The 12,886-nt window shown below is 46.7% G+C and overlaps 1 protein-coding gene across 1 annotated transcript in view; it reads right to left on the minus strand.

Annotated features, from left to right (window-relative positions):
- Glut4ef (Glucose transporter 4 enhancer factor) overlaps nt 1–12,886 on the minus strand; it is a 96,889-nt gene that overhangs the window by 30,705 nt on the left and 53,298 nt on the right. The window contains exons 3-5 of the mRNA XM_077410945.1: nt 4,477–4,688; nt 3,854–4,161; nt 1,312–1,383 (exon numbers count right to left, since the gene is read on the minus strand). Of these exons, the coding sequence (XP_077267071.1) occupies nt 1,312–1,383; nt 3,854–4,161; nt 4,477–4,688 (592 nt within the window). The remainder of the gene's footprint in view (nt 1–1,311; nt 1,384–3,853; nt 4,162–4,476; nt 4,689–12,886) is intronic.

Raw genomic sequence — 12,886 nt, forward strand, 5'->3', positions numbered from 1 at the left:
ATTGAATGTATCAATGAAATAAACATTGGTTGTTCCGTTTGGGATTTTGAAATTTTAATAAAGTGACGAAAACGTCACATCTGATTCTTTAACAACGCATTGAAACTCGGAACTATAGAGGAAGCGAAAAGCACAAAAGGCAAAGAGAAAACGTTCGAGGACGATGGTCAGAAAAAGGACACGTCGAAAAAGTACAGATATTCGCGAGTGAAAGTTGAAACCGTGCGTATTAGACTTCGTGAATGATCGGCGGGCCTGATCGAAGCACGCAACGATTCCCGGTCCAGCATCGCGGATGACGCGCATATTTTCGTCTGACGACATCATCGGCACGATTGAATTGAGATGAATGACTTTAAACGATCGCCGTTCGCGACCACCGGTGAAAGTAGGAACCTTCGGTGTAAACTAGGTTACGAATAATATTGATCCGAGAGGAGGTGGATTGGAGATGGAGAGAAGGTGGAGGTGGTGGCGGCAGTGATGGTGATGGTGGTGGTGGTGGTGGTGGTGGTGGTGGTGGTGGTGGTGGTGGTGATGATAGTGGTAGATTCGAGTCGCGCTTGCACGCGGAGACCGCTCGCTTCGCCAGCGATTCTGCGCTTTTCGATAACGGAGGCTTCTCCAGTGAATCGCACCCGTGATTTGCGCACGACGTCGATCACTGACGCTTCCCTTTTCAACCTGGAGATTTCCCCGCACTCCAGATATCGATAGGTTGCTACGCTTCGAGATAATTTAGAGGAAAAAATAACTGTTGTTGCGATGAGCATGCGAGATTACTTATCTCTATTCGGTGTTACGATTTCAGATAACGGGCGTAGTAACAACATATAAGCATCTCGAATGCAAATTGCATCGCGGGATGCTTTCCGCCGCGCTTTCGACGTTGATGTTAAAACAAATGTTCAAAGTAGTTTAACCCTAAAGGAAAATGATATGTAAGATGCGAACAAAGGGGAATTAACCCCTTCAGAAAAATTATTGAGAACTGGGAAGTATATACTTTGCGTTCATCTATTAGTAAAACAAAAATGCAAACGCTACATAATAATCTCTCCATCTCAAAGCAATTTCTTTTTTATAAACTTTTGATATTTGAAATTTGAAGAACTGTAAAGTCAAGAAATGTGACTTGACACCGCGCGTGCAAAGTGTAGACACCCGCCCACCTCCTGCCGGTGTTTGCGCGGAAATAATCCGACGCTACTAGGGTTAAAAAGGAGTTTCGCCGCCCGCAATTTCGCGCACCTGCGAGATCTCTAAGCGAGCGGAGTGTCCGGTTACGCGGAGAACCGAAATCGGGCTTACCTGTTCGCTTTCGAAAGTCGCGCAAGCGCCTGGCTCCGTCTCGATCGGGTCCTGGTTGACTTTCGCTCGAATCTGAAAAAGCCATAAAGAGAGGCAGGTTTTAGCCAATCCGGCCGGTTAGTTAAGGGGCCACGCTCGTCTTAGCGGCTATTTCGGGAGCGGAACGCCATCCGCCTTGCCGGAGAGCCGCGCGATTTCCCGTGCAAGCGGCCGAAAGCAGCAAAAGCGTGCGCCGCCACCGCCGCCGCGTACCTAAGATTAGCGCGGGGCGATAATACTTCAAGGTCCGGCTTGTTAGCCGTCTTACGAAATACCAAAAAATCGCCGCGCGCGTGTTTACATCCTTGGCTCGGCCGGCGCGCTTATGTCATCATCTTGCGCGCGGGCTTGGCACGCGCGACGACGACGACGACGACGACGACGACGACGACGACGAAGATGACTACGGTCGCCTCTGCAGGCCTCTTTCGCTTGCATCTCTGACCGGTCAGGGACGTTGCCGTCATTGCCAATACGCAACAACTGACGCGGTTTAAATTCACCGGACAATAGAAGCACCGATATTCTTTCTCGCACCGATTTCCAGCAGAATGCCAAACATTCTATTCGCAGAGCATTTGTGTAAAAATGCTCTGCATTTTCATTCGTTTGAAATCAGCTCATTTGGCTTAAACAGGCTATTCTGTGGGATTCGGAGAAGATTCGGATATTTTGAAAAATAGTGGATATAATTTTGAGAATAAGAAACAATATAGAAAAATATATATTCAAAGTAATTGTGAAATTTAACAGTGATTAAAATTAATCGCAAAATATATGGAGAACTTATATAAATTTTTTAATAAAAAGATGCTACTCAAAATTAAATTCCATTTTGAACCGATGATCTTTAAAAATCGCAGATATTGATATTAAGGCTCTTTAAAAGGAAGTTATTGATATAATCTCCAAAGATGTCAAGTTACTCGTTTTCTTCCTGGCTCGTTCTCTTCTGCAGTATAGGTTACATGAAAATCGGCCGTTTCACGTTACGAAACGATCGAAAGCGACTTCGTTTTCACTGGCTCGTCCATTCGAAAAAAGAGAAAACTAGTTCGCCGTCATCTCGAAAACAGCGCCCGTTATTCGTCAATGTCGATTAAATGTGTCGAGTTCGTCCATTGTATCGATCAATCAAAAATGTTATTCTTTTGTTGTGTTTCAGATCCATACGAAGTGCTTATGCTGCAAATGATGCCAAACCAGTTTCGAAAATAATATTAGAATCAAAACGATCACAAATATTTTAAAGATCTGCGTTTGATATAAACAGAATTTGAAACCAATATAATTTGTGATGTTGTTGAGCATTGATTTTTGATAGAAATAGTCTCCGATACAAATTCTCTATTTATGTACCGTTCACAATAATGCGATAATTGCGGTAAATTATTCTCTTCGTCTGTAAATCGAATCTGTAAATCGTTTTTAAAATCGAGCCGAAATTGCAAATATCGGTTTTCAATTTTGCACGTATAAGAAATACAAGAGAGAACCCCGGGAAACGAATCGGATTTAATCCAGATCGAGCGATATGTATGCGAGCAACGTATATAAGGCTTAGGTACCCTGGTGCCCCACGCCTCAATGACTTACGCAATAGACTTGTCATATTTGCACGCACGCGTTGGCGTTAATTAAGCTACTACGCTACTACGTGCTACGCGGACACGAAAAGAATTAATCACGGAGACGCGGCTTCTCGAAGGCCATCCGATTTTTATCACGGCGAACTTGTATTCTCATCGCGGAGGTCGCTCGAACGTGATTTTAATGTAAGCTTCAAGGAAGTCATATACCGTATATCGCTAATGCAAAGGCGTGAAAGACGTTTTTATCAACGCGCGTCAAATCTCACAGTTACGCAGAAGAAACCGACGAGCTGATCAGCGTGACGTTAATGATGTTCAACTTGAATCGACTCATCGACCGTTCGAATGGAATGTTTGAATGAATCGCGCGATGAAAATTCTTCGACGCGCATCGCAGAAACGCGAACGACGATCGCGACGGTTGGCAAAATTGATTTTCATAAAAATCATTTGTCTTCGTCCAAGAGACTTGGCAAGCTGAATTGGGCGTGCGTTGGTGCGAGAGCGTACATTATTCACGAAGATTAAGGTCAATGAAGACTTTCAGAGACCGGCGGGCCGAAAGCAGCTCGTTGCTCTAGAAGCAGCGCGAGCACGCGACTCTGAAAACTAGTTTCAAAGGTCACGGTTTGACAAAGAGGCAGCGGAAGTCATTAATGCTCTACGGCGGTCGTAAGGTAAATAAGCTTCTCGAAGCGACGCGTTAATCGACTGTGAGACGAGGAAACGGGCCCGCGGAAGTTGCCGGACAGATTTCTGGAGATTCCATCAGAAGTTTCCTCAACCCCAGAAATCGATTAGCACGTTCACCGAACTTTGTTGTGCGACGTACAATGCGGATTATCGGCATCGTTGCCCCCCTACGTTCTAGCGATAAAGAGAAAGCGAACACATCGGAAAAAGTTGCTCACCTTCTTACGTGGGTGCTGTTCCTCGATATAGTCGGGCACTATTCCCTCGTCCAACGTGGTCGAGCCGGGGGTGCTGCTCGACGACGAGCCGGACGCGTTGTAGGGGTAGTGCGGCTGATTGTGCGAGGGATGCGAGGTCGCCGGACACGGGGAACTCCTTGTCGGTACGCCCTCCTCGCTGAGGGGTGGACTGGGAGTGCCGCTTCGCCAGGAAGCCCCGCTGCTGCTACTGCTATTTGACATACCGCCGACTCCCGGTGAGCCGGCGATCATGCCGCCGCCTCCGCCTCCACGACTCCCCCAAGAACCTGGTCGCAGATAAAATACCTTCTAAATACATCTCGGCCCGGCTAATTATCGCTCGGTGCTTCGCGATTATACGAGGGAATAACACACGATTGAATTATTTATCGATATTTATTTTTATTATATTTTAGTATTTTTTAAAACTAGATATTGTAAAAGGAATTTTTGTTAGAAATAAGAAAACTACGATTCAGAAGTAACAAATAAACTCGCGAATAAAGGAAAGAATTTACTCTCTGCCTGCTTCTCAACAGCTCGTATCGCACTTATTTATGCGCGAATGTCTGCAGAAAAATGAGCGTAGTAGTCGTAGTTACCGTAATTGTATTGGCAGTGAAGTGGCGGGGGGTTGTGAGGACTGTGAGGTGAGCACGAGAGCGACATAAGGACCAGGGCGGCAGCGCATTCGTCCATGCAATCACCGCGTTCGTTGGTGCGACAACCCTCACGTCCGCAGAGCATCCTCTCGCCCCAACCGCTGTACGTCCGTTCGGAATCATTGTTCGAGCTTGGCCGTCGTTTCCTGGATCTGAAATATACATTACCACATGGCTATAGTCTCGCTATGTTACAGCACACACGCGTATGTACATCTGTACGAGCGACGCCGCACGTCGCTCAAATTGAACTCACTATTACCCTACTTCAAACAGTTCGAACACGATCCACTTTTCGCGACGGCGAATCGAAGAGTTTCCAGATTTTATCTCGATTAATCGGGAGGAATATTCCGGCGAAACACGTGTGTTCGGGGATAACGGATACCCGTCTCGATTCTCGATAATCGCTTTTTCAGTGGAAGCAATTAATTTTAGACATTCCCGCGTTCCACGAAGAGAGACGGCGCGCGGCGCGGCGCGGCACGGCGCAACTGTAACGTCGATCCGCCGATCTTGGAGCGGAGAACCGGCAACGGCTTTAAACGGCGGTATAATACTTACAACGGTAGATCTTGCGACAAAGTATATTGTGGCAAAACGGGCCCACACAAAGTAATTTCCTTAAGAGCCCTCGCCGAATAACAGAGCATAGAAGGTAATCGACGCTGGAGTTACGCGCGGCGTTTCTGGAATTACGTTTTCCTGAAACCGCATAAAATGATACGTTCGCCGTCTCTCCGTTTCACTTCGGAGCGCCGAGCGAGATCGCCGCGTTGTACGGTACGGTACGGTAATACCCGGTGGCAGAGAGAACCTATAAGCCGATATAGTTACTTTTCCAGGAAAGACTATAGATTTCCGCGTAAATACTGCACGCGGAGTATGTACCGTTCGTAATATAGACGCCCGCACGGGTCGCCGTCGTCGTTTCCTCCTTATTCCTACGATTACGAGTGCTTTCTCCGACCGGACAAATTGACCAGGTGAGATGTGTGACCAACGTAAATCAACAAGAGATACAAAGTACATAATGCATCACAATCTGTTTTCGGACGAGAGAATTTTACTAGAAAATTAGAAATAAAAATTGTCTCCTCATTTCAATAATATTTCTAGCTAACATAACACACGAGAACAAATTTTGATACTGAATAATATAGATATCCTTACTCTCAAGTTATCGTAATATATTAAGATCGATATAATAATAAATAAAAAAATGATAGAAAACAGAAATAGAATAAGGATCATATCTCAATTATATATATTAGACATTTCTACGTTTTTTTAAAGGCAACTTTTTTCGTCTAACTCGATGTAAGTTTTTGATATTATGACATAAAGTCATCGAGGACTTTGCACATTTAAACTGTTACCATTTTTTACAAGAGTCTCGCGTCTTTCTTTTCAAATACGGCGCATACAAACGCGTTATATCGCTACTGCCCGGTACAGCTTTCGAGATGATTATTGTACAGCATTGGTTCTAGGAATAGCAGGCTCTCCCGAAGAAGGTGGCGCAGGCCCTCTAAAAAATCTACGCTGTACGAAGGACAAAAAACGCCAGAGAGGGGGCGCGAAAACGACGACGTAGTCAAGGCCGTTGCCGTCGCCGCTAAGCCAGCCGTTCCACTCCCGGAGCGGTACATCGAGAGTCGAAAGTGAAACATAGAACGCCGGCCGGCATAGAGAATGACGCACGTACCAGCCGGTATTTCGAAAGAAACACTTCCCAAGCACACGCTTCTGCACAGCTGTCCCGTTTCCCCCGTGTACCAACCGTTATATGTGTCGCGCCACTTAGAACAGGCGAGAAGGCAGGCGAAGGTTACTCCTTCAAGCCCGATGCAGTAACGGAGAAACGCCTCGAGTCTCTGTCGAGACGACTTTTACGAACTGCCTTCGGAATCGAAGTCGCTCTTTTTCTGCAACGAAATTTTGCCGACAAATTTTTAGCTAAACGATAAAAATAAATATCGCTAATTAAGCGACACTCTCTTCGTTTCTGTCCGTTTGAAAATCCAAAAGGTTTCTCGTAAATCTTCGCGTTTACCATATTTTTCATTTGATCTCTGACTTTCCCGTTTTCTTTTTCACGGCCTCCCGGACTCGCGATACACTCGATACACTCACACGACCGTTGTCCGTTAATTGCGAGATTACGATCGCCTTATGATTGCCGCGGAAGCAGCGAATTCAAGAAGTTTAATTGAAACGGCGCGAGGGGAAGCCGTTTACTTTTGAGGTTGAGGCTGTTACCGTTACCCGGGTATACGTGAATTACACCGATACGGATTGAGGAATTGAGCTCGGGAATAATCGACGCACGGCGGTAATTAAGAAGAACCGGGTGTGTATATACTTCTTGTGCGAGGGAATCCGCCGGCGCGTAATTCGTTCGGGAGTGCCCGTTGAAAACAAGAAGCAACCGCCGGAAAACGCGTCGTTTACCGCTCTCTCGAACGAGCTTCGTCCATTACGGCTCGTCGGATCGGATTTTTATCTATCCCCTTAACCCTGCCATGCCGCGGCCGGCCGTTCCGCTCGCGTTCTCCGCGCGCATTCGGCACGCTTGACTGCGAGTTACGCTTGCTTACGTTTCAGCACGATTTCAGTCGAACAAATCCGGTCTCCTTTTTCCTGTCACTCGGAGATGTTAAGAACGTTCTCTCGTCCTTATACCAGAGAAAATCGATTTTCTTCGGATTTTCTTGAAACTGTGAATATACGTTAATTTAGGTGTGCTTTATGCGTGGTATAAATTTCAGTACCTCTTCCGGTATAAAAAATCAAGATACTGAGCCTCAAAGTTTCAACTTTTACTAATGAAAAGATTATAAAGGCCAAACGGTAAGAGATACGAGGTTGGCCAAGAGGACCAAAGTTGCTCCTCTCGTCGAGTTCTATAAGGAAAAAATGTCAAAATTAAAAAAAATTAAATTTAAAATTTTTTTTGGAAACTTTGAGGCTCAGTATCTTTATTTTTTATACCGGAAGAAATCCTACGAAAATCGATTTTCTCTAGTATAAGGACGAGAGAACGTCCTTAAACGGGAGATTCGCGGTATTGTCGTATCCGAAAATTTATAATAAACGAAATCGAACGGAACCGATCTTCTCGAAATGGCCAATTTTAAAAGGGATACTTTGCGAACTGACATTGAAAATTAGCATGTAAAATAGTATGCACGCCTACCAGTCGGTTCGTTACGAATACACGCCGTCATCGTATTATATAATACCGATTATTCACGATACCACGTAATATCAATTATTAAGCAATAACAACTTCGAGACAGAATTGAAAAAAAAAACACGCCTTGATAAATGCACGACGCGAGTAGCTGTAGTAGTAGAAAAACCGTATGAAAAAAAGGTTGCATATTAGATTTTAAACTCGTCGAGATGTGTCCTCGCCGGCATGTCACGAGCGAGGCGGAAGCTTGTCGACCGCGGCCGTATTTCGTGCGCGGAATTTTACAGCAACGAGAAGGAAAGTAAATTGGCGCGGTTCCTTTTACTTGCCACTTGAGTGGATTTTGGATTTACTAATCCGCCGAAACGCCCCCAAGATGGGCTGGGACCGATCGTTCGAGTATATCGCGTGCGAATCGCGCGTAAATGGCAGAAAAAAAATTGGGTTTCGGCCGAGGACCTTTCCCTGCCTTTTCGTTCACTCTGATTGTCGCGTTAATGCAACGCTATTTGCCGAGCATATTCGCGTCCGTAACTTAACTAGGCAACTGCGAGCAACCGGTCTTTACGTTCCGTTTTATACGATGATAGGCATCTTTGCGGTATTCATCGCGACATATCCTGACAAAAACTTATTTTTGCTCGACAAGAATTTCGTAACGCGAACAGATTTTAAATCGCATCGCGGTAATTAAACTCGCGAAACTAATTTCTTTCGTGTACTTTTATTCTATTTATTTAAATAATTTTGATGTTCTCGCGAAGCAAAAGGTTCGTTAAACTTCAAATAAAATTGAAAACAAAATTTCAGTAAAATCAGAGCAACATTGTCATGACCAATACTTTTTTCCTCGTTATACAGAGAAATTGTTTACTCTTTTCTTCAAAGAGAACTTCGTTTTTCTAATCTTCTTTTTTATTTAATACCAAGCCCGACGATATGGAACTTTTGATAAAGTTCAGCTAAAAATTTCTTGTTTATAGAAATAATTATAATATTTACGAATTTATAAAACTTGTAAGTTCTCTTTTGTGTATTTATGCTCTTCTAATTTATTTTCATAATTTTATATGAATATATGGATAGAGTCCTAGAAAAAAGAAGGAGATATTCGTTTCCAAATGAAATCTGCAAGTCAAGTGAATATTGACGTCCGATCTTTGCACAAGTAGAGAGTCTGTGGTGACCATAAAGCCATTAGCGGGAACAGCTTCGTGGCACGGCGACGTATCTATCCGCTATATGCGGCCACGCTATGCGCCGCGCCGCTGCCGCGCCGATACGTATCGCACCTTCCGACAAGTCAATCGAGCTCGTTGGTGGAAATCGTAAAGTGGTACACACGCCTGCATAGCCGGCGAGTACACGCGGTGCTATTAGCGTCGTGACATAACGTTACGCAACGCGATCAGTTGGAGGACGAGCGCGTGAGTTACGCGTTGCACACACGCAGCGACAGATATACATGGGCCGGCCGGTTGATGGATCGTTAAGCGCACGTCCGCCGATTTCTCTCCTCCTTTTTTCCCCCCCGAACGATCGTCTCGGGCGCAGACTATAGAATCGAAACGCGAACCGTCGATTTACCCCCAGCAACGCTCGCGTAACTTTTATACGTAAACGGAGGATCGTTAACGGTTCTTCAGCAACGAGCGCGGTTCGCATCCGCGTCAGAGTCAGATTCGCGTTAAAAAAAAAATAACGCTCTCTAAAAAAGAACTTTGTTCCGTGTCCAACTCTCGTACGCGGTTTGGCGGGCTCGCAATCCGAGAAGCAACTCCGCGGCTGGTCGCAATTTTTTTCGCGTGGAAAATCGCGTGATAAAGTTTTCCAAGCGCATCCAGGCGGACGGACGAATGGACGGACGAGAACGGACAGACGGAGAACGCGAGGACGGCGACGGCGCGCCGCGCGACGTTCGATGCAACGCGCGAACGGATCGATCCCACCGGAGCGCACGCTTTCGCGCTCGGAAATGCAGCCCGCGGATCCGGGACGTTATATAGGTCGGGAAGCTTGTTGATCCGTATTCGCGGCGCGGTATCCTCGCCGCGGGGTAAACTGGGTCGCTGAATGTTTCAGCGCACGCGAAACTAGGTTACCATCCAACGGTCCGATGAAGCTCACGCACGTGTGCACGTGACAGAGGGTCTCTCGTTCGCGCGCGCGGTTAAGTATCGTTCACATAAGGATTAATGTGGCGCCATTTGCGCCCGCCATGCTTGCGACACGGAGCGTTTAGCTCCGCGACTATACCTTGTTTGTTCATATTCATTCGAGTTCGCCAATTTCCATACGGATTGAATTTTAAATGTAAATAACCGCGTTATATCAGTAAATCAGGATATAAATATCGCTATCTACAAATAGCAATTAGCGGCATATAGATTTTTATCTCTGACGGACATGTTGATTTTTTATGATATTTTTATATAATATTTCTTTGTTTTTAATATGCTTTAATAAAAAATAACATCTATATATATAGATTTTTCGAAGAGAGACGCCAGGAAGAAAATTCGATTCGATCGACGTCTAACGGAATTATTTTCTTGCGCGAATAGCGTGCAAATGCAACTACGCATTGCAATATCCTCGGCAAGATTGCGATACGACGATTGCGTGTAAGCTTCATGTGTACGACCACTCCCGTGCGCGAAACGTCTTCCCCGCGGGCACGCGACCCGAGATCCGCGCCCTCCTTAGGCCCTCGCGTGTCCAAGAACGAGACACCTTCCCGCGGTGGAAAAGTGCGACGGCGATGGCGCGCGATGGCGCGCGCTCTCCTGGGATCGCCGCCGGGAGCAAGGCCGGGGGCGGGGGGCGCGCGGCTCCCTCGGGAGACGCCGCGTACGAAGAACACGGGTACGGGGTGTTCTAGTTTCCGGTGGTATCCGGGTTACGGGGGTCAGTCGCGTTGGATACGGGAACGCGGGCAACCGGCGGCTGGCCTGTATCGAGCGGCCTGATTTCGCGTCGGGACAACCCGGCCAACCTGATTTCAACTTCGCCGGCCTCACGCGGCGACCCAATTCCCCGCTTTGCGTTACGGGAACGCTCGAAGGACTCGGCCCCGTTGCCGACGTCCTTGTGCTAGAAATCCATTTTCTCCCGTAGGGCACGTGGAAATCGTCGTCGCGCTCGACGCCCTTCGCAGAAGCGAACTCGGGACTCACAGATTTCTATTTTTCTCCCAGTAGGAAGGATATGCGACGAATTGGCAGGATATCTTTCCCGGTTTCTTCATCTTCTACTCCTCGTTCTTCAAACTCGTGTAAAATATCGTTCGTACAAAGCTATAGGCATACTGATTATCATTGACCTTGAGAAAAATCAATTTTCCAGAAACTAATTAATAATAATAAAGTGCTCAATGTCAGGCGTACAATATAAAAATATAGAACGACTGTAACCTTCGGAGCGCGGCTAAAGCGAATACCATTACGTGCATCTGCATAATGCATAGAAGTACACGAGCGGTGGAATTGTCCAATTGTAAACAAAATTTTTATAAAACAGTTTTATTTGACGTTTCAATTACGATTCATATAATTCGCTCCATTTCACTCGCATTGGCAATTGACGCTCTCTTTCTCAAAAGCTGATAGAAAACTCTTCAACATCCTTTGCCGCTAATTTGAGCGCAAGATCTACTTTAAGGAGTTTATCATCGGGAAAACATACTTCAGAGCAATAGCTACGTGAAAGATACTGTTATTGTAAACGTATCGAAGAGTACTTCCTCGTCCCTAAGTAGGTACACTCACTTAGCGGCAAACAAGAAATCGCTTTATCCGCTCCTAGCTCGTAAGAAAAGTTTTCCCGGACAAAATCCTCGCATCTTTCACACAACTATGCATAAGACGTGCACATGCCGCGCTGCGACGTGTGTTGGTGCACGTGTAACGGTTTCATTGTCCCAGATTCGCCATCTAGGCTAGACTAGCAACCTACCCCTTGACCGAGCGACACGCGGGGAAAGGACCGAGAATTGTCTTGGAGAAAATCTTTCCTTCTTTTTCTTCAATCTCTTCCTTTCTCCTCCTGTTTCTTCTTCGGCGTTCTTCCTTATCGTCTTTTTTTCATAAACTACTTCTCCTTCTTCAACAAGTAGCGACCGTTGTGACCGCGCAAATGCAAGGCGCCGCGTACACGGTGACACGAAGCGGAGGGAACGAGAACGAGCGGGATGAAAACGAAGCGCGTACCCCTCCTCTTCGTGTACCTGACCCATTTATCCGGTGCGCCGGTAGGTACGTAGCTGTATCGATCGACCTAGATCCGCGGCCCCCCAGTCTGGCACGACTTACAGTTTGTTTGGCCACCTTAACCACCCACCGCCCTCGACACCCTCGGAACATCCCGTCGTATAGGACGTCGCGCGAGGCGTCGAGCGATTTCGTTTATTCATCAAATCTCCTAGGTGCGTAAGAGAGGTGTGAACAGTGGCGTTCGACAAACCGGAAGCGTGCCATGCGTCCACCTGTCTCCGGTCGATGGGTGACGTCACGACGCGATAGCGAAACGGTGAAATATGAATGAGGGTGCGGCGTGGAAACGGCGTGTAACGCCGATAAGACCGCGGCACTACACCTCGCTGCTTACACACTTCGGAATGATCTACGGGGCGTGCATGCGTATGCGTGCACGTGTATATGTACCGGTTCCACCGCGCCGGTAGCCGTCACGCGGTGGTTCCACACGCTTTGGGATTTATAGGTCTTTTTTTTTGGGGGGGGGGGAAGCGAGAGGGAAATGCCGATAAAAAAAATACATCACGGTTTATACATATAATTCCCTCGTATAATTTCTGTCTCGCTTCGCACGAGGCCGCTACGTGATTAAAATGACATCTGCATGTAGCGCGCTGTGTAGGTCAAGATCGCGCGCGCGCGCTGGTGCCGGCGTATTTTGTCGCGCGGGACCTTGGCGAGTGTGTGTCTAGGTTGCGGACGGCTACGGACAATCCTCTAATGTGTTTCTATCTTCAGCCTCGCGCATCTCTTTTGCGAGATTCGGTTGCCCACGGCGAACGCCGTTGGTCTAGGTCAGGTTCCCAACATGGGAGCGAGGATTTAGCGCGTTTTGGACACGGCAATCCGGTGGGAAACCATTCGTACGCGTGTACGGCTCGAATAGGCTTGCGAAACC

This window comes from Temnothorax americanus, unplaced genomic scaffold (genome assembly GCF_048541705.1).
Source record: "Temnothorax americanus isolate GAGA-0224 unplaced genomic scaffold, ASM4854170v1 Scaffold3, whole genome shotgun sequence".
NCBI lineage: Eukaryota > Metazoa > Arthropoda > Insecta > Hymenoptera > Formicidae > Temnothorax > Temnothorax americanus.